We start from the raw sequence: 27840 nt of genomic DNA, 5'->3' as shown, positions 1-27840 counted from the left end.
GACCTTTCCTTAGAAAATTCATTTGTATTTCCTCGTTTCTAGCTAAAATATAAGTTAGTCACATTTATTTAAAAATATTTAAATTGAGCATTGAATATTACATTATTATTTGTAGTAAAGGTTTTTAAAAATTTGGAATAAATGAAGAAATGCAACAGACTTCTATTTTGAAAATATTATAGTTTTGAGAAGTGGGCTATTATAATTTATATTTATATTCAAGCAATATTAAGAAAATGTTGAGTCAAATTACTAACTAGGCTAGATTACTGTACCTGCAGAAGTTGGTGGGAATCACAATAGCATATCCAACAGATGTTCCTCCTAAACAGCTACCCAATTCATGAAACAGCCCATGAGCCATGGATTCCAATGGCAAAACGATTAGAAACATGCTCAAGAAGATTCCATTTGTTGGCTAAAAGAAATTTAAAATGACATGTTTACATAGCATGTTTGTGTATGTGCATACACTTACGTGCATGTGTATATATATTTACATATATGTTTACTTATGATTTTTGCCCCTACTTCCAAAAAGGATAAAAGACAACTAACTAAAAAACAATTATGAGCTGAAATGGACAAGTATATATGGATGAGTTAACGAGTGTAATAAGCCCTAAATTTATTTCTAAGCTTCCTGGAAGCCATGGCAGAACAAACACAGTACGTTATGTTTTTTAGTCTGTCAAATAACATTCCACCCAAAACTAAAAAAACAAAAGATCATCACTCTTCATATGACAGAAAAAAAGCCAGAAACAAATCCTCTCCTGATAAAATCCACATGCCCCAAATCATTTTTCAAATAACATCTTCATTTACTTTATCAGAAGATTATTTTAGAGAGGGCTCTTCCCCCCGCCCCCCCCCCCCCATGAAAAGAGTCTGGAAATTATGAGAATAAAATCTTAAGAAAATTTATGACCCTAAAGCTATCAAAATTAATTCTAATTCCTATGTTTAATTCAACTTATAATACAGTTTTCCTCTGGAAAACTCTAGTGTCTTTATACATCTAAATTCAAAATTGTAAAACAAGGAAGAAAAGAGAAAATATATTAGTACATTTAAATATCCTAAGAACAGAAAGGAGAGGTGAAGAAATATTAAAAAGAAGTAAGATTAGAAAGTAATTGCAATAAAAATATAAGCAGAAAAAATTAAACTGCCTATTTAAGTAAAAAGGGAATGGAAGGATGATAGTCATTCATTCCTGAAATATATCTTTAGAATAGACACTATTCCATATTTTTTCTGTTGCTACTGCACAAACATATTATACACGGACACACATTTTTAACATGGGGTGGGGGTGTCATCTGATGAAAATTTTAATAAAAATAGCTCACTCCCATAATAGAAAAATGGATATACTGCCCTATTTTGTTATATTCTGTATTATCAGCTATATAAACAACACAGTATATACTCAATTTAGAAACATTAGAGAATATAAATAAGTAAAAAAGATACTAAAATCATTCCAAGTATCACCATCTAGTTACTAATATTTTGTTGAAATAGTTTGACTTCATACAATATATATATTTGAGTATATATTCATGTAACATGTGCATATATACATATGTATATGTATAGTTTCACAAAAAATGGGATATGTTCACTGCAAACTTAAAAATATTGTGAGCCTAATATTTGTAAAGACCAAATGGCATCCCTATCACATGTGTGGAAATTTAAATTAGCTGATCCCCTATTATTAGCATTTAGATTGCTTGTGATTTTCCATTATTATAAACAAAGCCAGAATAAATACCAAGTTCTCTGATTATTAATGAGGTAAAAACCTTTGACTATTTGGATTTCATCCTCTGTAAAGTGTTAAATATTTTGCCCACTTTTCCATGGGGTTGCCCTTTTCTTATTGATGTACATTTTTGTTTTGTTCTCAATGTATTTTAGATAAAAATCTTTTGTTGGTTGTGTTGCAAATACCTTCTCCTTGTTGTGACTCCCTTAATGCTCTTTTTGCTTAACATGAGTTCTTAATTGTAATGAAGTCATTTTGTGCCTTATTAAAGAAATCGTTCTCTACCCAAAGGTCAAGAAGACATTTTACAATATATACTAAAGGATTTATTGTTTTGCCCTTCTTGTTTAGGTCCATAATCCAAATGTAACTGATTTTTTTTTTAATAGTAAGGGCTGAATTTAATTTTTTTCTATATGAACACCCAATTGTCCAAGCACTAATTACTGAAAAAGTATAAACTGTTCCACACTACTCTATAGTACTACCTTTGTCATGAATCACGTATTCATGGAGCTCTTTCTAGATTCTCTAGTCTATTCCTTTGGTATATATTTCCTTAGGCCTTTATTTCTCCCCTTTCCTTCTGGGACTCCAATCAAACATAAATCACAACTTCTCATTATATCCTCTATCATTTTTACCTTTTCTTTTGTACTGTATTTTCATTTTTTTCCCTTTTCTGTGTTCTTCACTGTATTGCTTCTTAACTACTAAACCATATCTTCCAACTCACTGTTAAACTTGCACAATGAGTTAATTTTATATTTTATTTTTTGATTCTAGAACTTCTATTTGGTTCTTTTTCAAATCTGTCTTGTCACTTTTTATAGTCTTTAGTCCCCCACCATTATTTATTATCTTTTGCTTTTATTTTTTCAACTTAGTAAGCATGATGGTTTTCTCTTTGCATTTGATAATTTCAATCTCAAGACTTTTAAGTCGGTTTGTTGTCTGTTGGTTCTGCTGCTGCTTACTCCAGGTGTCATGCGTGTGTGTATTCCTGGTTATATTTATGAGCTGAGCACTGTATGTAAATGTGTGTGTGTGTGTGTGTGTGTGTGTATGACTAATTTGAGGATTAGAATAATGCTTTTTCAAGAGAGAATTTTTGGTTGTTTCTTCCAGATTTGACCACTTAATACAGGTTGGAACAATAAAAGGACACAAGGTCAGGATGAAAGTTTATGAGAGGACTATAATATACACAGCTGTACCCTTTTCCTTTAGTGTCTCAGCTTCAAATGAAAGGCAATTTACCCACTCCTGGAGGCCCTGGGCTTTGACTTTGCTCCTCTTGAGGGCACCAAATGTGCAGCTCAGCTTTGAAAACCATTTCCTCTACAGTAACAAATGTCCTCAATGCACAGTGTTGTCTTTCTATCCTAGAAAGTATATTTTTTCCCATTTATTCAAGTCTTTTATAAATTCAGTAGAATTTTATAGTATTTCTTTATAAAATTCTCCTAAGTTTCTTTTAAAACTTAATTCCAGGCATTTTATGTTTATGTTGCTCTTATGAATGTGGCCATTTCCATTACATTTTCTAATTATTGATTTCCAGGCTATTGATCTTTGCATATTTACATGTTATCCTTTGCTAAATTAGAGGTATTTAAATATGTTTTTTCATTATAAACACTTTCTTCTTATACAACATGTATAAGGAAAAAATGTTCTTAAATTCAAGAGAATTTATAAACAATCTATACTGGATGGGGTAATGATAACTAAATCAGTGAGCAAAATCAACCTCTTAAGATAAAGTTTACAACTTTAAAGGAGCAACACAGTTCTCTACAACAAACATCCTCACATATACTACTACAGTATTTTAAAATTGGTTTTTCAGTTAATGCTTAGGTTTGCCAGGTAATCGTCTTATTTGCAAATACTGATAATTTTATTACGTTTTTTTCAATTTCTATAATTTCTATTGCATATGTTACTTCATAACAGAAAATGCTTTGATCATTTAACCTCCTATCCACATAAAAGTATTACTTTCAAATTATGTCTGCCATTAATATACAAAATTACTAAATAGTCAATAACATGAACAATATTATGATGACTTCATTATTTCTACCTTTAATGTTACATAATGAGGACTTTTCTGATCAAGAGAGCAATATAAGGAACTAAATAATTCATTATCTTACATTTCACAGCAGGGGTCACAAATTCAAATGCCTTCAGGGGCCAGACAAGTGGATATGTGTAACAGCTGTAAAGTAATAAACCGTGGTGGTGATTCTAAGGGTAGGTGCATTGCCACCTAAAGGCATAAAATGTTCTGGCGAAATAAAGCATTTTTATTTTTTTTCTGCCACAAAGAACATAATTATAGGGTTTTAAAACAAAATAATTACAAGGAAATAGCAACCTCTCTAAAAAACAAAAATAAGCAACAAAAAAACCTGTACATTAATCCTAATATCTGGATAGTTAGTTATTAGAAACTAGAGTGGGAAGTTCACATATATAAATATCCTTTCTGTACCAAGAGCTATTAAGAAAAGTAATGACATTGAGAAAAACAGATATTTTAAAGAAAAATCATAATAAGCATTAAGGAATTTGATATTCTCCTTAGAATGGAAACTTAATATTGACATATAAATGGTTAAAGATTAGGATGTTGTTACCATCAAAAAGTGTTTACTTTTTTAGTCAAATAATTTTTCTTTAGTTAAAACCACGTATTAATTTGCTATCAATTTCTCCTCATTTCTTACAGAAAAGAGAATGGAAGTTTCCATTCCTAAAAGCAGGCCTAATAAATTAAATAATTAAATATTATTTATTTAAGAAATAAATAAAAGTTTGTTTACTTTAAACAGCCCTATTTACCAAATATATCAAATGTAGACAATGATCCTTTTTAACCAAATATTCATGCCTACAGAATACCAATGGCTATTATTGAATTCTGCATTATTTTAAAGAATTTTATAAAGCTACTAGTACTACATTGTGACGTTCCAGATATATGGTAGTTTCTACCATTAAAAAAAGTATTAAGCAGTTTTTAATTTAGCAGTGTACTACATAAAGTTCAATTGCCAGCCAATTTGTGGATGATTCAAGTGGGAAGCCTAATTAAAGAATTTTAAATTCCAATTAAAATGCTAATTGATATTGATGTTATTCAATATCTTTGTGTCTGTTTTACAACACTGATGATAATATTTAGTACACTAGGACTAAATAAGGTAGATATGCAGTTTACAGACCACAATTCATAGATAACAGATGATCTGTTATTACTTGCTTTTAAAGAACACAAATAGAGAATTTTGTGCTGTCATTAATTTTTAAAGAGCAAATTTATCAGTAAAAAATCATTAAATACTTTTATTAGGTTACTTTGAGTAAATGAGTCTAGAAAAACAATTTAGAAAACATTCTATCAAGATAACACTCAAATAAAAGTGAACAGAGTTGGACAATACTAAAACTCACAGTCTTAACAGATGGCAAATATGTCTGGGGGAGCCAAAATAAATTTAGTTTCGTATACTTGCCATTTTCAGAAAGCTTCAATTTTACTGGCATGCAAACCTATATTCTAAATCTTCAATTTAGAAATCATTTATGATTTTGGAGTACCCATTATAAACAACACCCTATAATAAATAAGATGAGCTTACTTGTTTTAATCAAATAAAACATGGCTCAAATCCCAGAGTGAGTGTTTATACTCTGAACACACTAACAGACCAACAAATAATTTGTCAGTAATGTCCTTTGTGTAAAAGTAGTTATTGGCTATTAATTCTCTATTCAGCTAGGCTTTCAAGTCATGGTTAAAATATTCAAACACTTTCAATTCATAAAATTTTTCAGGTAAAAGGAACTAAAGATCTTTATGCACCTTATAGGCACCAATGTCAGAATTTCATTAAAAAAAGATCTAACATTTAAATTAGAGACATATAAATCTTTTTTGTTTGTTTAGGAGTATTTTGGTATAAATCACCTTATCTAAGTCATATTATAAAATACACAGACATCTAAAGAAAGTAAAGTACAACTCAGAAACAGAGCATATAAATGTATGTTTCAAAGCAATATAAAAATGGAATTATTTTGATCTTCAGTGTGAGAAACCCAGATTTAAGAACATTAGGAAAGCTGCTTTACAGTATAAAAGTCTATTGATGACTTCACATAGATGCCATAGGGTGTAGTGGAAAGGACTCAAGCTTTGGTGTTAATACTTTGGTTCAATCCTAGCTCAACCACTTAACACCAGTGTGTATATGAACGTAAGTTATTTAAACTTTTTGAATCTTAATTTCCTGAATGTATAAAAGGAGGATAGTATCTACCTTATGAGCATATAATATAGATTAGAAATATGTGAAATATGCCCAGCACAATAAATGGTGATGGTAGCTATAATTTGCAATGAAGCATTTTAAAATTGAAATAAGGTCATTATGAGCAACAACACAAATCTAAATGACTATTATTATTTAGGAGATCTTGGTATCTAAATGTTAGAAATCTATTCTTAAAAGAAAAGCCAATGTCTTCTCTTGGAGTCCATGGCCGGTCAGCTCCAAGGGGGAAGAAAACCATGCTGCCCAGCTGCTAAGTCCAGCTGTGAGCAGGATGTTCTGTTCTTCACTTCCAGCAAGCCAGTTGTTTTTGCTTTTGGTGTCATAACAAGAATCCATTGGATGAGAGATCCAAGATGGCAGATTAAGAGAGACAGAGGAAAATTCTACTCCGCGCAGAACACTAGATAAAAGACAGAAAATGCTCTGGAATACCATTTCCAGGGTTCCATCGGCTGGGCAGGGACTTGTATACCCATAGTGAATGAGCACTTGGAGAAGCCAAGAGCCTGCATTTGGAATCGTGTAAGTCTTTGAACTGGAGAGCTGCTGGGAAAACAGCAGTTGGACTCACTCTGTGTTTGGAGGCAGGTTGGAGTGGGACCTAGGGAGCAGCCAGGGAGATGGCAGAGGGAGCTATGGTCGATTGTGATGGGGAGTGCCTTCCACAAGCCAGGGACCTGCCTCGATAACTGGCATGGGTGATAGCCCTTTGCACACCCGCAGCTGAATGTCCTCAAGTCAGGGACAAGCTGCTGCAGCAAGCAGATGATTGCGGAAGTGGATTATTTTCCACTCCCCACGCAGCCATCTTTGAAAAGGGCTGGGAGCCACCCCTTTGCAGTGCTGGGGCCGAGAGCCTCCTCAAGGGAACTCAGGATATGGCTGGCTTTTGACAGCACAACTCCTCCTCTGCAGAAGCCCGCCAGTTGCACAGCCAAGAGGCAGGGTTGCTGCACGGAAATGACAGGAGGCCTACAACAAGCTCAGGGACTTGTGGGCAAAGAGGGACTGAGGGGAGTCTGAGCTGAAGGGATAGATGCCTTCCGCAGCCCCAGGGTATCACAGCCACAACTCCAGGAATGGCTGGGAGTACTGAGTACTCCCAAACTGTATAGGGCACAACCCCTACCCACAGGACTGGCAGTCCCTACTGCACACAGAAAATTGGTGCACTGATTGGACATCCATGTGCTTTGGACCCCCACTCACTCTATAAACAAAGTTAGGGAGAAATGGATTGAGGATAAGAGGTGCCTCAGGAGTGCCATATGCTGGTAGGTGAGGGAAAGTGCACTGCACCAAGCTGTAGCTCTGTCAAATTATAGATAATTGTTTATATAAGCCTGCATATCCTAAAAGAACCCTAGCAGGACAAGCAAATGCCAAAAGGAAAAAAACAAAAGAAAATTATAAAGCATATGAAGAAACCAGAAGACATGGATAACCCAAACGCCCAAATTAAAAAATCAAAGGAGATACAGAGCTTGGAGAAATTAATCAAAGAAATAATCACAAACACCAATTCCAAGGCTCATATAAAGGACATCAAGAAGACCCTAGAAGAGTATAAAGAAAAATTTGCAAAAGTAAATAAAAAAGTAGAGGATCTTATGGAAATAAAAGAAACTGCTGATCAAATTTAAAAGATTCTTGATACACAGTACTAGATTAGAGAGATGCTGAGGAAAGAATAAGCAAACTGGAAGAGTCTAGGTTGGAAAGTAAAAGCACAAAAGAATGAATGGTGAAGGAAAATAGAAAAATTCGAAATGGATCTCAGGGATATGGACAACATGAAGCACACAAATATAAGAATCATTGGGAGGGAGATCCAAGATGGCAGATTAGGAGAGACAGAGCAAAATACTTCTCCGTGAAAAACACTAGATAAAAGAAAGTGCTCCATAATACCAGTTCCAGCGTTGTACCAGCTGGACAAGGTCTGCTACATCCACAGTGACTGTGCAATTGGTGCAAAGGAGAGACTGTGTTCGGAAATGAGTGAGTGAGGCTGCTGGGGAAACAGCAGCCACGCTATGGTGGGGAGAAATCAGGGGTTGGCATTTGGAAATGGATTAGTTTAAAAACCCCAAAAGCAGCTGTGGATCCAGCAGTGAGAGTTGTGCAGTTGAGTGCGGGGGGAGTGCCTTCAAAAGCAGCTGTGGATCCAGCAGTGAGAGTTGTGCAGTTGAGTGCGGGGGGAGTGCCTTCCATGCCCCCAGGCACCTGCCTCAGTATTTGGCATAGATGATAGCGTTTTGCACACCCACAGCTACTTGTCCTGGAGCTAGGAAGGCAGAGGTCCGCAGAAGTGGGAAATTACCATGGCCCATACAGCCATCTTCTCAGGGGGCTGAGAAAGCTACTGTGCAGAACTGTGGCTGAGAGCTTCCCTTGCAGATTCTGCTAGCCTGATGTTGTGCAGTCTTCCTTTGCTGAAGCCCATGGAGGGCATGGCTTGGAGGCGGGGTCCTGCATGTTACTCCCAAGGGCCCTAAACTAATCCCAGGGACTTGTGGGCCCATGGCAGAGAGAGACTGTGGAGAGTCTGAGCTGAAGGATTGGACTCGTGCAACAGCTTGATGTCTCCAGGAACGGCTAGGAGATTTGAGACTTAAAGCCACCTTCCCTCCCTAACTGTGCAGGGCAGATACCCCCGCCTTCAGGGCTGCCTGCACCGAAAATACATGGAAATTTGGTGCCATGATTGGACTCCCACAAGACTCAGACCCCCACTTGCCACACAGATGAAGTTGGGGAGAACTGGCTTGATGGTGATAGGTGGCTTGGGGGTGCCATCAGCTGGTAAGTCAGGGAAAGTGCACTCCATCAAGCTATAGCTCTGAGAAGTTACACAGATAATTATTCAAATAAGCCTGCATATTCTAACAGAACCCTGTCAAGATAAGCAAATGCCAAGGAGCCAAAAACAACAGAAAACTTTAAAGCCTATGAGGAAACCAGAAGATATGGATAACCCAAACCCAAACAAACACCAAAATAAAAAAATCAGAGGAGACACAGTACTTCGAGCAATTAATCAAAGAAGTAATAAAAAACAACAAGATCATGGCACAGGATATAAAGGACATGAAGAAGACTCTAGAAGAGCATAAAGAATTTGCAACAGTAAACAAAAAATAGACGATCTTACAGAAATAAAAGAAACTGTTGATCAAATTAAAAAGATTCTGGAAACACATACTAGATTAGAGGAAGCTGAGGAAAGAATAAGTGACCTGGAAGAGTGCAGGCTTGAGAGTGACAGTAAAAAAGAAAGAATGGAGAAAAAAAAAAATCTAAATGGATCGCAGGGATTGGATGGACAACACAAAGCATGCAAATATAAGAATCATTGCTCCTCCAGAAGGGGAAGAGAAGGGTAAAGGTCTAGGAAGAATATTCAAAGATATTGTTGGGGAAAATTTCCCAGACCTTTTAAATGACGTAAATACACAAATCATAGATACCCAATGAACTCTAAACAGAATAAATCCAAATAAACACACTCTGAGAAATATTCTGATCAGATTGTCAAATGCTGAAGAGAAGGAGCAAGTTTTGAAAGCAACAAAAGAGAAGTAATTCACCACATACAAGGTAAATAACGTAAGACTAAGCAGTGACTATTCAGCAGCCACCATGGAGGTGAGAAGGCAGTTGTGCTGGTTTGGATGCATTATGTCCCCCCAAATACTGTTATCTTTGATGCAGTCTTGTAGGGCAGACTGATTACTCTTTTTGATTAGGGTGTGACCTTTTGACTGGATGTTTCCATGGAGATACGACCCATCCAACTGTGGTGCTCACTTTGACTGGATAATTTCCATGGAGGTGTTATCCCACCCATTCAGGGTGGGTCTAAATTAAATCACTGGAGCCATATAAATGAGCTGACAAATAGAAGGAACTCGGTGCAGCTGTGAGTGACATTTTGAAGAAGAGCTACAGCCAAGAGGGACTTTGAAGAACAAATAGGAGCTGAGAGAGGAGCTGCAGATGAGAGACAGTTTGAAGATGGCTGTTGAAAGCCGACTTTTGCTCTGGAGAAGTTAACAGAGGAAAAATGCCCCAAGGACAGCTAAGAGTGACATTTTTGAGAAACTGCAGCCTAGAGACGAATGTCCTGGGAGAAAGCCATTTTGAAGCCAGAATTCTGGAGCAGATGCCAGCCATGTGCCTTCCCAGCTAACAGAGGTTTTCTGGAAACCACTGGTCATCCTCCAGTGAAGGTACATGATTGCTGATGTATTACTGTGGACACTGCATGGCCTTAAGACCGTAACTTTGTAACCAAATAAACCCCCTTTATAAAAGCCGATCTATTTCTGGTGTTTTCCATCCTGGCAGCATAAGCAAACTAGAACAGCAGTGATATGACATATTTAAAATTCTGAAAGAGGAAAATTGCCAACCAAGAATTCTTTATCCAGCAAAACTTTCCTTCAAATATGAGGGACAGCTTAAAATTTTCACAGACATACAAATGCTGAGAGAATTTGCTAACAAGAGACCTGTCCTACTTGAGATATTAAAGGGAGCCCTACCAGCAGAGAAACAAAGAAAAGAGAAAGTGGTATGGAGAAGAGTTCAGAACTAGAGAGATTTAGTAAGGGCACTGTATCAGTTTGTATTTATTGTGTCCCCCCCCAAAAAAAGCCATGTTCTTTGATGCAATCTTGTGGGGGCAGACATATCAGTGTTGATTAAGTTGGAATGTTTGGATTGGGTTGTTTCCATGGAGATGTGCCTCCCCCACAACTGTAGGTGATAACTCTGGATAATTTCCATGGAGGGGTGGCACTGCCCATTCTGTGTGGGCCTTGATTAGTTCACTGGAGCTCTATAAAAGCTCAGACAGAAGGAGCGGGCTTTCTACAGCCAAGAGGGACACTTTGAAGAATGCACAGGAGCTGAGAGAGGAGCTGCAGATGACAAGACAGTTTGAAGGCGGCTGTTGAAAGCAGACTATTGCTCCAGAGAAGCTAAAAGAGGACACACATCCCAAGAGCAACTAAGACTGAAATTTTTGAGGAGCTGAAGCCTTAGAGAGGAATGTCCTGGAGAAAGCCATTTTGAAACCAGAACCTGGAGCAGACACCAGCCACATGCCTTCCCAGCTAACAAGAGGTTTTCCGGACGCCACTGGCCATCCTCCAGTGAAAGTACTCGAATGTTGATGTGATACCTTGGGCACTTTCTGACCTTAAGACTGTAACTGTATAACCAAATAAACCCCCTTTGTAACAGTCAGTCCATTTCTGGTGTTTTGCATTCCAGAAGCATTAGCAAACTAGAACAGATACATGAAAGGAAATCAAGAGAGAGAGGGAAAATAAATCTGGCAAACCCAAACCAAAGGATAGGATGGCTGACTCAAGAAATGCCTTCACAGTAATAACATTGAATGTGAATGGATTAAACTCCCCAATTAAAAGATACAGATTGGCAGGAGGGATTTAAAAACATTAACCATCAATATGTTGCTTACAACAGATTCACCTTAGACACAGAGACACAAAGAAATTGAAAATGAAAGGATGGAAAAAAATATTCCATGCAAGCTACAGCCAAAAGAAAGCAGGAGTAGCAATATTAATCTCAGATAAAACAGACTTTGAACACAAGGATGTTATGAGAGACAAAGAAGGCCACTACATACTAATACAGGGGCAATTCAACAAGAAGAAATAACAATCATAAATGTCTATGCACCCAATGAAGGTTCTGCAAAATACATGAGACAAACATTGGCAAAACTGAAGGAAGCAATAGATGTTTCCACAATAGTTGTGGGAGACTTCAATACATCACTCTCTCCTATAGATAGATCAACCAGACAGAAGACCAATAAGGAAATTGAGAACCTGAACAATGTGATAAATGAATTTGATTTAACAGACATATATAGAACATTACATCCCACATCACCAGCATAAACATTGTTCTCTAGTGCTCACAGAACTTTCTTCAGAACAGATCATGTACTGGTCCATAAAACGAGCCTCAAATTTTAAGATTGAAATTATTCAAAGCACATTCTCTGAGCACAATGGAACACATTTAGAAGTCAATAACCATAAGACTTAGAAAATTCACAAATATCTGGAGGTTACAGAACACATACCTAAACTATCAATGGGTTAAAGAAGAAATAGCAAGAGAAATTGTTAAATATATAGAGATGAATGAAAATGAGAACACAACATAGCAAAGTTTATGGGATGCAGCAATGGCAGTATTGAGGTGGAAATTTATAACTCTAAATGCATACACAAAAACGAAGAAAGAACAAAAATCAAAGAACTAATGGAACAACTGAAGAAGCCAGGAAATGAACAGCAAACTGATCCTAAACCAAGCAGAAGAAAAATAACAAGGGTTAAAGCAGAAATAAATGACAGAGGAAAAAAAAAACCACACAGTAGAGAAAATAAATAAGCCAAAAGTTGGTTCTTTGAGAAGATCAACAAGACTGACAAGCCCCTAGCTAGACTAACAAAATCAAAAAGAGATAAGACCCAAATAAACAAAATAATAAATGAGAGAGGCAACATTACTGCAGATCCCGAAGAAATTTTAAAAATTATTAGAGAATACTGTGAACAGCTGTATGCCAATAAACTAGATAGTATAGAGGAAATGAACAATTTCCTGGAAACACATGAACAACCTGGACTGACCAGAGAAGAAACAGAAGATGTGAACCAACCAATCATAAGCAAAGAGATCCAATCAGTCATCAAAAAGCTTCCCACAAATAAATGCCCAGGGCCAGACGGCCAGGTAAAGATGCTACAAGAAAGGAAAACTACAGGCTAATCTCCCTAAAGAATATAGATGTAAAAATTCTCAACAAAATACCTGCAAATCAAATCCAAAGACACATTAAAAAAATAATACACCATGACCAAGTAGGGTTCATTCCAGGCATGCAAGGATGGTTCAACATGAGAAAATCAATCGATGAAATACAACACATTAACAAATCAAAAGGGAAAAATAAAATGATCGTCTCAATAGGTGCTGAAAAGGCATTCAACAAAATCCAGTATCCTTTTTTGATAAAAACACTTCAAAAGGTAGGAATTGAAGGAAACTTCCTTGATATGATAAAGGTAATATATGAAAGACACACAGCCAGCATAGTACTCAATGGTGAGAGACTGAAAGCCTTCCCTCTGAGATCGGGAACGAGACAAGATGCCTGCTGTCACCACTGTTATTCACATTGTGACAGAAGTACTAGCCAGGGCAATCTGGCAAGACACAGAAAGAAAAGGCATCCAAACTGGAAAGTAAGAAGTAAAACTGTCATTATTTGCGGATGATATGATCTTCTATCTGGAAAACCCTTAGAAATTTATAACATAGCTACGTGAGCTAATAAACAAATTTAGCAAATTAGTGGGACACAAGATCAATGCATGTACGTCAGTATGTTCCTATTCATTAGAATTGACTTAACTGAAGAGACACTCAAGAAAAAGATACCAGTCTCAATAGCAACAACAAAAAAACAAGTACTTAGGAATAAACTTAACCAAGCATGTAAAAGACCTACACATAGAAAACTATGTAACTCTAAGAAAAGAAATAGAAGGGGACCTGAAAGATGGAAAATATCCTGTGTTCATAGATAGGAAGGCTAAATGTCATTAAGATGTCAACTCTACCCAAACTTATCTACAGATTCAATGCAATTCCTATCAACATTCCAATAACCTACTTTGTAGACTTGCAAATGCTAGTGTATTAGTTAGGGTTCTCCTTGGAAACAGAATCAATGAGAGACGTCTCTGATTATCAAATTGTAAAAGTGACTCACGCAACTGAGGGAGCGCACGAGTCCAAATTCTGCAGAGCCGTCAACAAGCTGTCAACTCCAAGGAAGATGTCCGACGAACTCCTTGGGAACGAACCGACAACTTTGACGAACTCCTCAGGAAACGAACCGGCAACTTTGACGAACTCCTCAGGAAACGAACTGGCAATTTCGACGAGCTCCCCAGGAAAAGCTTCACTGAGCAGCTGAAGAAGAAGTGAAGGTTCTCTAACTGTCTGGCTTATAAGCCTCCAACTGATCACCCGGACCAAATGCAGCCAACTGCTTTCTCTCACTGTGGAAGGCACGCCCCTTGATGAGTCATCAGTCAGCTGCAATCAATTGACTGATGATCCGACAAACCAGCCTGTTGGTTTATTAACCAGCCTCAAATAGCCTCACAGCAATTGTCAGGCCAGTGCCCGCTTGACCAGACAGCTAGGCCACCTAGCCAAGTTGACACATGAACCCAACCATCACAGCTAGTTATCAAATTTATTTGGAAGGGGAAGATGCCTGGAATTGCTAAAAACATTCTAAAAAAGAAAAACAAAATGTGAGGACTTACACTCCCTAACTTTGAAGCTTATTATAAAGCCACAGTAGTCCAAACAGCATGATAGTGTCACAAAGATAGACGTACGGAATCAAATTGAGAATTTGGAGAAAGACCCCCAGATCTACTGTTGACTGATCATTGTACGTCCCCCAAAGCCAGTGAACTGGGACATAACAGTCTTTCAACAAATGGGGCTGGGAGAATTGGATATCCATATCCAAAAGAATAAAAGAGGATCCCATCTCACACCCTACACAACAATTAACTCAAAGTGGATCAAAGACCTCAATATAAAAGACAGTATCATAAAACTCCTAGAAGATAATGTAGGGAAACATCGTCAAGAGCTTGTATTAGGCAGCCACTTCCTAGACCTTACACCCAAAGCACAAGCAACAAAAGAAAAAATAGATAACTGGGAACTCCTCAAGCTTAAAAGTTTCTGTACCTCAAAGGAATTTGTCAAAAAGGTGAAGAGGCAGCCAACTCCATGGGAAAAAATATTTGGAAACCATGGATCTGACAAAAGACTGATATCTTGCATATATAAAGAAATCCTACAACTTAACAACAGTAGTACAGACAGCCCAATTATAAAATGGGCAAAAGATATGAAAAGACAGTTCACTGAAGAGGGATTACAAATGGCTAAAAAACACATAAAAAATGCTCATCTCACTAGCAATTAGGGAGATGCCAATTAAGACCACAATGAGATATAATCTCACACCAATTAGAATGGCTGCCATTAAAGAAATAGGAAACTACAAATGCTGGAGAGGAAGTGGAGAAATTGGAACTCTTATTCATTGTTGGTGGGACTGTATAATGGTACAGCCACTCTGGAAGACAGTCTGGCAGTTCCTTAGAAAATCAGATATTGAGTTACCCTTCGAAACAGCAATGGCACTTCTTGGTATATACCCACAAGATCTGAAAGCAGTAACATGTACAGGTATTTGCACACCGATGTTCATAGTGGCATTATTTACAATTGCCAATAAATGGAAATGATCCAAATGCCCTTCAACAGGTAAGTGGATAAACAAAATGTTATATATACACACAGTGTTACACTATGCAGCAGTAAGAAGGAATGAGATTGTGAAACATATGACAATGTGGATGAATCCTGAAGACAAAACACTGAGTGAAATAAGCTAGACAGAAAAAGAGAGGTATTGTACGTTACCACTAATGTGAACTCGGTGAAAAACATAAAATAAATATTTTATATTGTAGAATGTAGGGGACCTAGAGATAGCAAATAGTGAAAGGGGAATGATAATCTAATAAGAACAGATAAGCTAGTACTTATAATCTCAATGTGATGGGAATGCTCAGGAATTATGGTTTGCAAACTCTTGGGTATGGTAGGATCATGTTGGAAGCAATGTAGTTATTTTAGGTTATCTGTTCTTATTCCTTTCTTTTCTTAGGGTTTGTTAATTCTCTTGGGGTATGGTAGGAACATGCTGGAAGCAATACAGCTATTTAGGTTGTTTTTCTCATTGTTTTGTTTTGTTTGAATCTTTTGTTTTTAATTTTTTGATAAAATGAAAAAAACTATTGCATTAAAATTTAGCCTCAGTGTAGTTATTTTAGGTTATTTGGTTTTTCTCATACTTTTGTTTGACTATGGTTTGTTAATTTTCTTGGGATATGGTAGGAACATGTTGGAAGCAATGTAATTATTTTAGATTATTTGCTTTTCTTATTCCTTTGTTTAGATATGGCTTATTAATTTTCTTGGGGTATGGTAGGAACATTTTGGAAGAAAAGTAGTTATTTTAGGTTGTTTTTCTTAATCGTTTGTTTTCTTTGAAATGTGTTTTTTTGTTTTAAAATTTTCCATAAATAAAGTAAAAAAAAAATAATAAAGCAAGTAGAAAAAAAAAATCTACTCTCTGGAAAAGATAAGAAATTTGGAAAGTTTTTTAGATCACAATTCTGACAATGGTAAAAGAACACTGGTATGGGGGAGAAGAGGGACAAGATGGCAGCATACAGAGGAATGAAATTCAGTTAGTCCCGTGAATCAACTAATAAAAACCAGGAAAAACTAGTAAATAATTTGGAATAACTACTGGGAGACAACTGTGACTGTCAACAAATTGTACAACCTGGATTGGGAGGAATGCCTGAGACCACAGCACAGAATCTGTTAAGTAAAAGCTGTGGAACCGTGCCAAGAGCCCCTCCCCCACAGCAGTCTGAGCTGCAAAACCTCACTGTGGTAGAAACTAGCAGCACTGTCTCAGCAGAGCAAGCGAATATAGCTCAGCTGAGCTCCAACTGGGATTTTAATTAACAGATGTGGATTGCTGAATAGAAGCTACAAACCCCCAACAGAGGGTTTAGTGATGACTGACCTTAAAAAACCAGGAGACTCATCTGACCTGGGAGGGGGAGCCCAGAAGACCAGGTATTACCTCTGGCTGACAAGTGAATCTGGCGGGCTGTGTACTGGCTTCCAAAGGGGGCTTTAAGTCCCTTTTTCTTTCTCTCTCAACCTGAGGGGCTCAGAAGGAGAGCCACAGCCATTTTCAGTTCCCAGCACCCTGACCCAGACAGGAGGAGATAACAGAGTCAGAGAGACAACAATTCAATGCAGATGAAAACTCCAAGGCAGTTTAACTTCTCTAAGAGTAAGGAGGTGGGGCTCAGCTTTCCCTTCGGAACCAGACCCCAGAGCCTAGGGGAGGACAGCCATAAAAGAAACTGAAGTGGCCCCTCTCCTTACACCAGTTGGGAGTGACAGGCTGATAGGTGCCACCTGCTGGGCAGGTTAGGAAAAGCACAGTGACTGGAAACCTTACAGGAAAGTCTGTCATTCCTCTAAGATATACCCTGAATACAACCCCATTCTGAGACCTGAACCCATTCTGGTCTGGGAAAATATGACTGGGGTAACCAAGGAAACCACATGTCTAGACAACAGAAAACTACAATCTATACTAGGAAAAATGAAGATATGGCCCAAAGGAACAAACTTACACATCAATCAAGAAACAGTTGACATATGGTTTCAGTTTAATGAATTAAAGATTTTCAAAGAAATACGTTAAATGAAATAAAAAACCAAATCAATGAGTTCAGGGAAGATATAACAAAAGAGACAAAGGGTATAAAGAAAACACTGGGCGAACATAAGGTAGAAATCAAAAGTTTGAAAAAACTGGCAGAACCTATGGAAATGAAAGGCACAACACTAGAGATGAAAAACACAATGGAGATATACAACAGCAGATCTCAAGGGGCAGAAGAAAACACTCAGGAACTGCAGAACAAGACACCTGAAATACTACATACAAAAGAACAAATAGGGAAAAGAATGGAAAAATATGAGTAACATCTCAGGGAATTGAAGGATAACATGAAATGCATGAATGTACATGTCATGGGTGTCCCAGAAGGAGAAGAAAAGGGAAAAGGGGCAGAAGCAATAATAGAGGAAATGATCAATGAAAATTTCCCATCTCTTATGAAAGACAAAATTACAGATCCAAAAAGTGCAGTGTACCCCAAACAGAATAGATCTGAATAGGCCTACACCAAGACACTTAATAATCAGATTATCAAACATCAAAGACAAAGAGAGAATTCTGAAAGCAGCAAGAGAAAAGTGATCCATCACATACAAAGGAAGCTTGATAAGACTATATGCAGATTTCTCAGTAGAAACCATGGAGGCAAGAAGGAAGTGGTGTGATATATTTAAGACACTGAAAGAGAAAAACTACCAACCAAGAATCCTTTATCTGGCAAAACTGTCCTTTAAATATGAGGGAGAGTTTAAAATATTCTCTGACAAACAGACAATGAGAGAGTTTGTGAACAAGATGCCTGCACTACAGCAAATACTAAAGGGAGTACTATAGACAGGAAAAGAAGGAGTGAGAAGTTTGGGACACAATTATGGGTGATGGTAGCACAGCAGTGTAAGTACACTGAACAAAGATGACTGTGAGTATGATTGAAAGAGGAAGGTTAGGAGCATGTGGGACACCAGAAGGAAAGAGGAAAGATAAAGACTGGGACTTTATAACTCAATGAAACCTAGAGTGCTCAACAATTGTGATAGAATGTACAAATATGTTTTTAGATGAGAGAAAAGAAATGAATGTCAACCTTGCAAGATGTGAAAAATAAGGTGGTATTGGGGAAAAATACAATCAATGCAAACTAGAGACTATAGTTAACAGAAACATTGTATTATGCTTCCTTTAATGTAACAAAGGCAATATACCAAAGCTAAATGCCTTTAAGAGGGGGACATAAGGGAGAGGTATGGAACTCTTGGCATTGGTGATGTTGTCTGACTTTTATTCTACCTTAGGTTAACTCTATCTTTCCTTTTGTTGCTTTTTAGCTGTCATTTTTTTTTTTTTATTTTGTCTCTACCATCTTTGACTCTTCCTCCTTCTTTGTTGAGAAAATAGAGATGTCCTTATATAGATAATGGTGAGGGTGGCGAATACATAAATATGTAATTATACAGGGAACCATCAACTGTTTACTTAGGATGGAAAGTATGGTGGATGAACAAAACCGTCTTTAAAAAAAAAAACAGTTGAAGAAACCTTGAGGGCAATACATTGAGTGAAATAAGTCAGACACATGAGGACAAATATTGCATGGTCTCACTGATATGACTAATTATAATATGTGAACACACAGACATGAAATATAAGTTAACAAGATAGAGAACGAGGCTAAAGAATGGGGAGCAGTTGCTTATCATGAGCAGAATGTTCAACTAGGTTGAACCTAAGTGTTTGAAGTGGACAGAAGTGATGGTAGCACATTATTGTGAGAATAACAATGCTGAATGGTATGTGAATTTGGTGGAAAGGGGAAGCTTAGAGTCTCATAGGTCACTAGAAGGAAAGTTGGAGGTTAAAGGATGGGAATGTATAAAACAGTGAATCTTGTGGTGGACATTGTCCATAATTAACTGAAATACTAGAAATCTCTTTCATGAACTAGAATAAATGTATGACACTATAACTAGAAGCTAATAATAGAGGGGTGTATAGGGAAAAATATACCTATTGCAAATTATATACTACAGTTAATGGTATTTTAAGATTCTTTCATCAACAGTAATAAATGTACTATACCAATACTATGAGCCAATAATGGGGAAGGGCTAGGGATAGAGGAGGAATTGAGTTTTCTTTTTTGTCATTATTTCTTTTCTGGAGTAATGAAATGTTCTAAATATTGGAAAAAAATCAACTGTGATGGATACACAGCTGTATGATGGTACCATGGGCAACTGATTGTGCACTTTAGATATTTGGATAATTGTATGGTATGTGAACAATCTCAATAAAATTTAATTTTTTAAAAAAAGAACACTGGTATGGGAATCAAACTTGAAGTCTAGTACTCATTTTGTGACCTTAAACTGTCTACTGAATCTTCCTTTTCCCCATGCGCAAAATAAAGAGGCTAGATTAAATAGGCTCTAAACTCATTTCCAATCTAAAATTTCATGAAACTAAGTAAAGTGGTTAAGAGTCTAGTCTGTGAAGGCAGATTGCCTGGATTCATACTTACCAGGTATATAGCCTTAAGTAAGTTTCCTAACCTCTCAAACTAGTTTCTCATCTATAAAAGGGAATAATAGTACCGATTTCAGAGTGTCATGAGGACTAAACTGTATTAGGACATATAAAGTACACAGCATAGTGTCTACCATGTAGAAAACAGTTAATAAATGGTTACTATTATTATTAAAATAGGAAAAATTTACACTTACAGTCATTACAATTTTTTTTTTAGAGTTTTTGAAAGCTGGAAAACCAGTTGGGGGAAGAGGAAATATGTTCTTACTTCATGAAGGGAGCAATATTCAGATAACTGTTATTGGCATTTTAAGGAAAAGAAAAGCGTTATATTCCTGTTTCATAGTGTTCTAACAAAAAGCAATAAATATCAAATTAAAAGAGGCTCTCTTTACATTCAATAATAATAGTAAAAAAAAAACTAGTACCCCTTTCTCATCTAGACTAAAATAGCTCAAAACTTTAAGAGAAAGAAAACAGAAAATTATGAAAAACGTGTACTTTAGATTTGGCAGATTTAAAAACTCCTCCTCGCTCCCCATGCCAAGTAAAGTAACATGGCTGATCCTACCATTTTGCTAGAAATGAAACTGATCTTGTCCGTGGATTGCCTTTCTTCCTTGTATGTGAGGCTGATCTTATGACAATCAGTCACACTCAGTGATTACTATTACTTCACTTATAGAGGTACAGATTATGATTATGGTTTTTCTGATTTGGGTCATAAGAACTTCTACAAAAAGCTACAAACTCCCATGGAATCCACAAATGACAATAGTTGCCACTGAAATGCATATGAAATCTCATTTGGAAGATTTCAGAGAGAATCCCTAAATGTAAGAAATGGTCATGGGGTATGTTTCCTTAGGTATCCAGTCAATTCCACCCCCACCCCACTCCCTTTTATCCTTCTATGAACTTTCAGAAAAGCCTAAAGCTGAACAATAAAACTAGCACCAAATGCTATAGTACTGTGTAAGCCTTTCTTACTGGCTTATTTCAGGAAAAAAGTATAAAACAGGAAAGTAAATCTCACAGTCAATGAATATACTACAAACTTAAGGAAACAGCTGTAATGGTGCATTTTAAAGCTGGAATGAGATTGTGAAAAAAACACAACAGACGTTAATGGTAAAATTTCAGCTTTTAAATGTAAATGACGTGGAATGTTATTACCAACTCATTTTGAAAATGTTATTAAATTCAGCAAAACTAACAAAATAAAGCTATTTGTGTAGAATTAGGCAAAAGACATCAGGCAAAGATTTCTTAGATATGACATAAAAAGATAATTCATTAAAAACAACTTGAAAAAGTCAACTATATCAAAATTAAGAACTGATATTCAATAGACAACAATAAGAGGATGCAGAGGCACGCCATGCACTGGGAGAAAATCTTTGCACATCATTGAACTGATAAAGGATTTATATCTAGAAAATATAAAGAACTCTCAGAACTCAATATTAAGGAAACAACCCAATTTTTAAAATGGCCAGAAGATTTGAATAGGCACTTCACAAAAAACCACAATTCTACCTATGCTAGGTTTAAACACAAATAGACAATACCCAGCACTGGTGAGTCTGTGGAACAACTGAAACTCCCATACACTGTTGATGAGAATACAAAAGTTGCATAGCCACTTTGGAAACTTTGGCAGTTTCTTACAAAGTTAAGCATGTGCTTACCATATGACATAGTAATTACACACCAACTAAAATAACATGTTTCACACAAAACACTGAACACAAATGTATATATAGCAGCTTTATTCATAATTACCCAAAACTCTAAATAAGCTCAATTGAGTATATGATAAACTGTGGTACATCTATACTATGGAATACTACCTAGTAATACAAAGGAATAAACTACTGATATAAACAATACAGATGAATCTCAAATGCATTATGCTGAGCTAAAGAAGCCAGACTCAAAAGACTCCATACTATATATTTCATGTGTATGACATCCTGGAAAAAGAAAAGCTCTAAAGACTGTAAACAGATCTGTGGTTGCCAAGTGTTGGGGGTTTGGAGAAGGACTGACTGCAAAGGGGTATGAGAGAACTTTAAGGGGTAACAGAACTGCTCTATATCTTGACTGTGGTAGTGATAGTCCAGTGACTCATTTGTCACATCCACAGTATTATACACTAAAAAGGATGAATTTTACTGTCAGTTTTACCTTAACAAAAAAATTTCTTATGTTACTAAACTAAATAAAACTAACAAAAATCAAACAAAACTATTCATATGCAAAAGAAGTTGAAGAAAAGATAGCTAAAACCATTTTGGGGAATTAAGGTCTAAGTAAGTTATAGTTGCATTCCATATGGCAGATTAATCTTATGATTTTGTTTGGTTAGGTTTTACTTCTTTGGTAGTAAAATGAGAGTATGTCTGACTGCCTAAAAACATACTTTAAAAAGTAAATCACCATAAAGTGTTGTATAAATTACAAATGCCGGTTAGGATATAAACTCAGTGATACCCATCATTATGTTTTCTCTCATCCTATTTTTTCCTATCTGCTCCCTTGTGTTTTCTCAACCTCTTAATATTTTCTTTTAGATTACCTACCCACCATGTCAGAACATTCAACTCTACATTTCAAAAATAAATCAAAATAATTAAAAAAAAAAAATCTACAAAAATAGGCAGTGACTTGCTGCCCTTCCCACTATGTGGAACATGACTGACTCCCAAGGGTGTAAAACTCCTTGGCAATGTGGGACATGGCTCCCGGGATGAGCCTGGACCCGGCATCGTGGGATTGAGAGAGCCTTCTTGGACCAAAAGGGAGAAGAGAAATGAAAAAAAAAAAAAAAAAAAAGTTTCAATGGCTGGGGATTTCAAATGGAGTTGAGAGGTCATTCTGGAGGTTATTCTTATGTATTATATAGATATCCCTTTTCAGTATTTAGTGTATTAGAATAGGTAGAAGATACCTGAAACTGTCAAACTGCACTCCAGTAGCCCTGATTCTTGTATCTTGAAGATTGTATAACTTTATAGCTTTATACGGTATAACCATGTGATTGTGAAAACCTTGTGGCTCATGCTCCATTTATCCAGTGTACAGACAGATGAGTATAAAAATAGGGACAAAAAGTAAATGAATAAAAGGGGATATGGGATGTTTTGGGTGTTTTTTTTTTTAACTTTTTTTGTACTTTTATTTTATTGGAGTAATGATTGTGTTCAAGGGCTGATTGTGGTGATGAATGCACAACTATATGATGATACTGTGAACAACTGATTGTACAATGTGGATGATTTATATGGTATGTGAATATATTTCAATAACACTGCAGGGGAAAAAAAAAAAAACCTCCTGGCCATGTGAAGTTTTGTTGTAGTATCAAAGAAGAACATGCATAAATATCCAAAAAGACTATTAAAATACAGCCTTTCTTTTCCAACTACATGTCTGTGAGGGCCAGAGTTTCTTCTCATATTTAAAACAACTTATTGAAACAGACTGCAAAGGCAGATATGAGAACCCAACCGACTTCAATAAGACACACGGTAAAAAAAAAAAATGCAAAAATGTAAAAATGCCACTTTTCTCACTAAATTGTTTTTTTGAAAATTATTATTTGGCATGGAAGCTATAATGTGTGGACCTCTGGTCTAGAACAGCCTTTTAACTTAGTTTTTAAACAAAAGAGTTATAAATTATCCTAGAACATGCAAATTAAAATAACCAACATTTATTATCTCACACAGTTTCTTAAGGTCAGGAATCCAGATGTGGCTTTGCTGGGTGCTCCTAGCTAAAGATCTCTTTTGAGGCTAGAGTCAATCTGTCAGCCAAGGCTGCAGTCCTCTTATAGATTGAATAGGTCTAGAGAATCCACTTTCAAGGTGACACACATGGTTGCTATAAATCATTGTTCCTTACTGGCTACTAGCTGGAGCCTTCCATTCCTCATCAAGGTGACCTCTCTATAGGTTACCTGAGTGCCCACATACCATGGCAGCTGGCTTCCCCCCACAGCTAGTGACCCAAGTGAGACAGAGAGCAAGCCATAATCTTTTCATAACCCAACATCAGAAGTGCCATACCAGCATACCTGCCATATGGTATTGATTACAGACCAACTTTGTTACAATGTGGAAGGGAAAGGTCCAAGCACAGCTTGTCATTTCTCCCTGGGACACAAATAAATCCTACGGGATTAGATGTGTTAGCCTGGTGCCTAGGATGAATGTAGGTTGACTCTATCTTGGGAGCACCTTGAGGTCAAATACATACCCTAGCAAATTAGTGGTCTGTCAGCAAATTCCTTCTCCTCTGCCTCAAGCATACATAAACACTCATTGGAGGCATTCAGGCTAAAGTATGTACATTTTACGGTACCCAGCTCAATACACACTGGGTATTATTCTTGACAGGGAGGAACTGGCACCCCCTCTGCTACAATGGAAGAGGTGTGTGCAAAGACCAGCTCCCTGCATCAGCCATGAAATTGAGATCTTCTGGCCATGGAGAACCAATATCTACTAGCAAAATCTAACCTTACACTCTTTTCTATGTAAGCAAACATGGTTCCATCCAGTACCTCTGTGAGTCAACTCTGACACCTGTAAAGTGTGAACAGGGTTGGGACCCTAGGACTGCTATTCCTGGTGATAGGCATTATTATGCTCCTGCTATCTTCCATGTGGTGAAACTCCTCCCTTGGAGAGGTGATAATGTGTCTCTCTTTCTAACTGACAGGTGTAAATACCAGGAAGTGGGGATCATTGGGGACCACCATGGTGGCTGACTACCATAACAACCAATAACCTTAGGAAAAGAGACAACTTCACTAGAAACCAGAAAAAAGTAAATGAAAACTACAGGCATGCTTTTTGCCAAAAGTTAGGTAAAAACCTTAAAAATAACTTCAAGTGTTGACAAACATGTAGGGAAATGTGGACACTTGCATACAAGTGGTAGGGCAGTAAGTTGGTACAGCCACACTGGAGAAAAACTTGACATTAAAATTAAAAATGCATGAAGTACTTAAAGCTATAGTGAAGTGAAAACGGGCAAATCTTCTCCCCCCCAAACAAATATAAAACTGGACAATATTATCAAAAAATCATTTCAAGGTTTTAGTAGTTGACAGGAGGCAAACAAACTGAGGAAGTTTGATCAAGAAAAACTGCTAGAATTTTGGAAATCTTCTTGCCTGGGGTCACATCCAAGATCACCCTCCTAGCTAAGTGTGAGAACAGCAGTTTGCCAGTGTGAGACTGGCCCCAAAGAACAGGCACTTTGCTGCCTGATGAGGAGGGCTCAATTTCAGGTTAAGGGGGGAAAACTAGCAGTGGCACTCTCAAGAAAAGTGATTTTCAGGTAAGAAATGAAATGAAATAATGCAGTTCTGCTAGCCTGAGTTTGGGTCTTTCTTGGGATGAGTAGTAAACCAGCCAGAAGTTTAACAGGAAGATTCTGGACACAAGAGACCAACAGAAAGGCTGACAAAAGCTCACCCTGCATCCCTGACTGGCTGGAAAACCATGCACATATCACAAGGAGACCTGAAAAAGCTGAACTGAAAGTAAAAACTAAGGAATACTTGAGAAGTGGCTGCACTTTGTGCTTTTTAACTCACACACAGATCAATTAGCAGAAAGTGAAACCCTTACAAGCAAACTGTGTTTTAGGACAGTATTTGCCCAAATCATTGGATGTTCACTAAACTCTATAGACACAATGGACATCCCTGGGAAGCCAAGCTAAAAAGAATTTAAAAATGAATTTAAAAAAATGATCAGAGACATCAATGGCTGAACTTCACAAGAGGAGACAGATTCCTTCCCCAGTTTAAGACCAATAAAGTTGAAACAAAAGTTAAAAAAAAAACCCAAAAACAGGAAATTCAGACTCCAAAATTGTGACAATTTATTACCTAAAATACCCAATAATCAAAGATTTACAGGACATACAAAGAAACAGGAAAGGGTATCCCATAATGGGGAAAAAAAGCAGTTAGTAAGAATTGTCTCTGAGAGGGCCCAGAAGTTGGATTTAGCAGAAAAATATTTCAAAAGAGCTAATATAAATATAACTAAAGAAGTAAATGAAAATATGACAATGACTTGAGTACATCAATAGAAAAACAGAAAAGGATAAAAAAGAATCAAATGGAAATACTAGAGTTAAAAAGTGCAATAACTAAATGAAGGATTAGGGAGGGAACAGCAGAACCTACTTCTTTCCCAAAAGCAGCAAGCAGTCAGGTGGAAACTGTCTAAACCAACTGTTTGGGGACACAGGGGACAGGAGAGGATATTTCAATGCCCAGGTCAGTATGGGATGAAGAGACAGAGAAAATGTGGGCAAAGATTGTAATTCCAGACATGGCTTCTGGTGCCCATCCCCCACCCTCAAGGGAAGTAGCAGTAGGTGGCCTGATCCTTGCCTAGAGGACAGCTGCAGATTAGTTTTGCTGCAGGAGTCCTCTGCTCCAAGTACAGAAGGGGACACAGTCCAACAGTGAGCCAAATATTGTCCACTGAAAAGAGATCCCCACAGATTCAGTTCCAACTGGTAAGACACTGATGGGTCCACTGTTTCAAGGGCTCCAGAGGTGAAATACGTAGCTGAAGAGCACCACATCCAGGGCAGGAAAGAAAGTGTAGGGGAAAAATGAAGGGATTTTTGAATTATTCCAGACCCTGTCCCAGGCCCACTGGAGCTGGCCTATGCCCCATGCATGGATATCCCACAATGATTTGGCTGGGAAATACTAACAATCCAACTGTCAAAGCGTGTCCTAATACAAACCCAAGCAACAACTAAATTCTAGACAAGAAAGAGAAACCAACCTTCACAATAGGCCCATCAAGATAAACAGATGGCCAGATGTCAGCAAAATATAACAAGGCATACTAAAACACAGGAAGATATGGCCCTGTCAAATGAATGAATTAAAAAGTCAGAGGAAATACAGAATTTGGAACAATTAATCAAAGATGTTCAAGCAAATCTCCTAAAACAAATTCAATGATATGGATAAAGGGATAAAAGATACTAAGAAGACAATAAGTGAGCATAAAGAAGATTTTGAAAAAAATACAAAGAAAAATAACACACTTCTGGGGAGGAAGATGGCAGATTAGGAGAGACATGGCAAAAAAAGTCTCCATGAAAAATACTATATAAAAGAGAAAGTGCTCCAGAATACCAGTTCAAGTGATGCACCAGCTGGTCAAGGTCTGTTAAATCCACAGGGACCATGCACTTGGTGAATCCAAGAGTCGGCATTCTGAAATGAATGAGTGAGCCTGCTGGTGAACAGGCAGCCATGCCACAGTCTGGAGAAACTGGGGGTTGGCATTTGGAGAGGGATTAGATTAAAAACCCAAGAGGCTGCAGAGCCAGTAGCGAGAGCCATACAGTAAAGCATGGCGGAAACTGCTTCCCCAAAACCCGTGGGCATGTCTTAATATCTGGCATGCATGATAGCCTTTCCCACATGCACAGCTGTCTCAGAGCTAGGAAGGCAGAAGTCAGCAAAAAGGGGAAAATAACCACGCCCCATACAGCCATCTTCCCAGTGGGCTGGGAATGCTCCTGCCCTGCGCTGCAGCCCAGAGCTGTGCTGCACAACCCAGAGCAGCAGGAAGTGTTTCCAGCAACATGCACACATGCCTCAATATCTGGCATGGATGACAGCCTTTTGCAAACCTGCAGCTAACTATCCCGGAGTTAGGGAGGAGGAGGTCCATGAAAAAGGGAAAATAACCATGCCCCAC

At 37.3% G+C, this 27840-nt stretch overlaps 1 protein-coding gene across 4 annotated transcripts in view; it reads right to left on the bottom strand.

Annotated features, from left to right (window-relative positions):
* TMEM168 (transmembrane protein 168) overlaps window positions 1–27840 on the bottom strand; it is a 96335-nt gene that overhangs the window by 10523 nt on the left and 57972 nt on the right. For all 4 annotated transcript variants that reach the window (XM_037836347.1, XM_037836348.1, XM_037836345.1 and 1 more), the window contains one exon: window positions 276–418. In XM_037836347.1, coding sequence (XP_037692275.1) covers window positions 276–418 — 143 coding nt within the window. The remainder of the gene's footprint in view (window positions 1–275; window positions 419–27840) is intronic.

Source organism: Choloepus didactylus, chromosome 5 (genome assembly GCF_015220235.1).
Source record: "Choloepus didactylus isolate mChoDid1 chromosome 5, mChoDid1.pri, whole genome shotgun sequence".
NCBI lineage: Eukaryota > Metazoa > Chordata > Mammalia > Pilosa > Megalonychidae > Choloepus > Choloepus didactylus.
The sequence above is the reverse complement of the archived record's forward strand: the minus strand, read 5'-3'. Positions and strand labels throughout refer to the sequence as shown.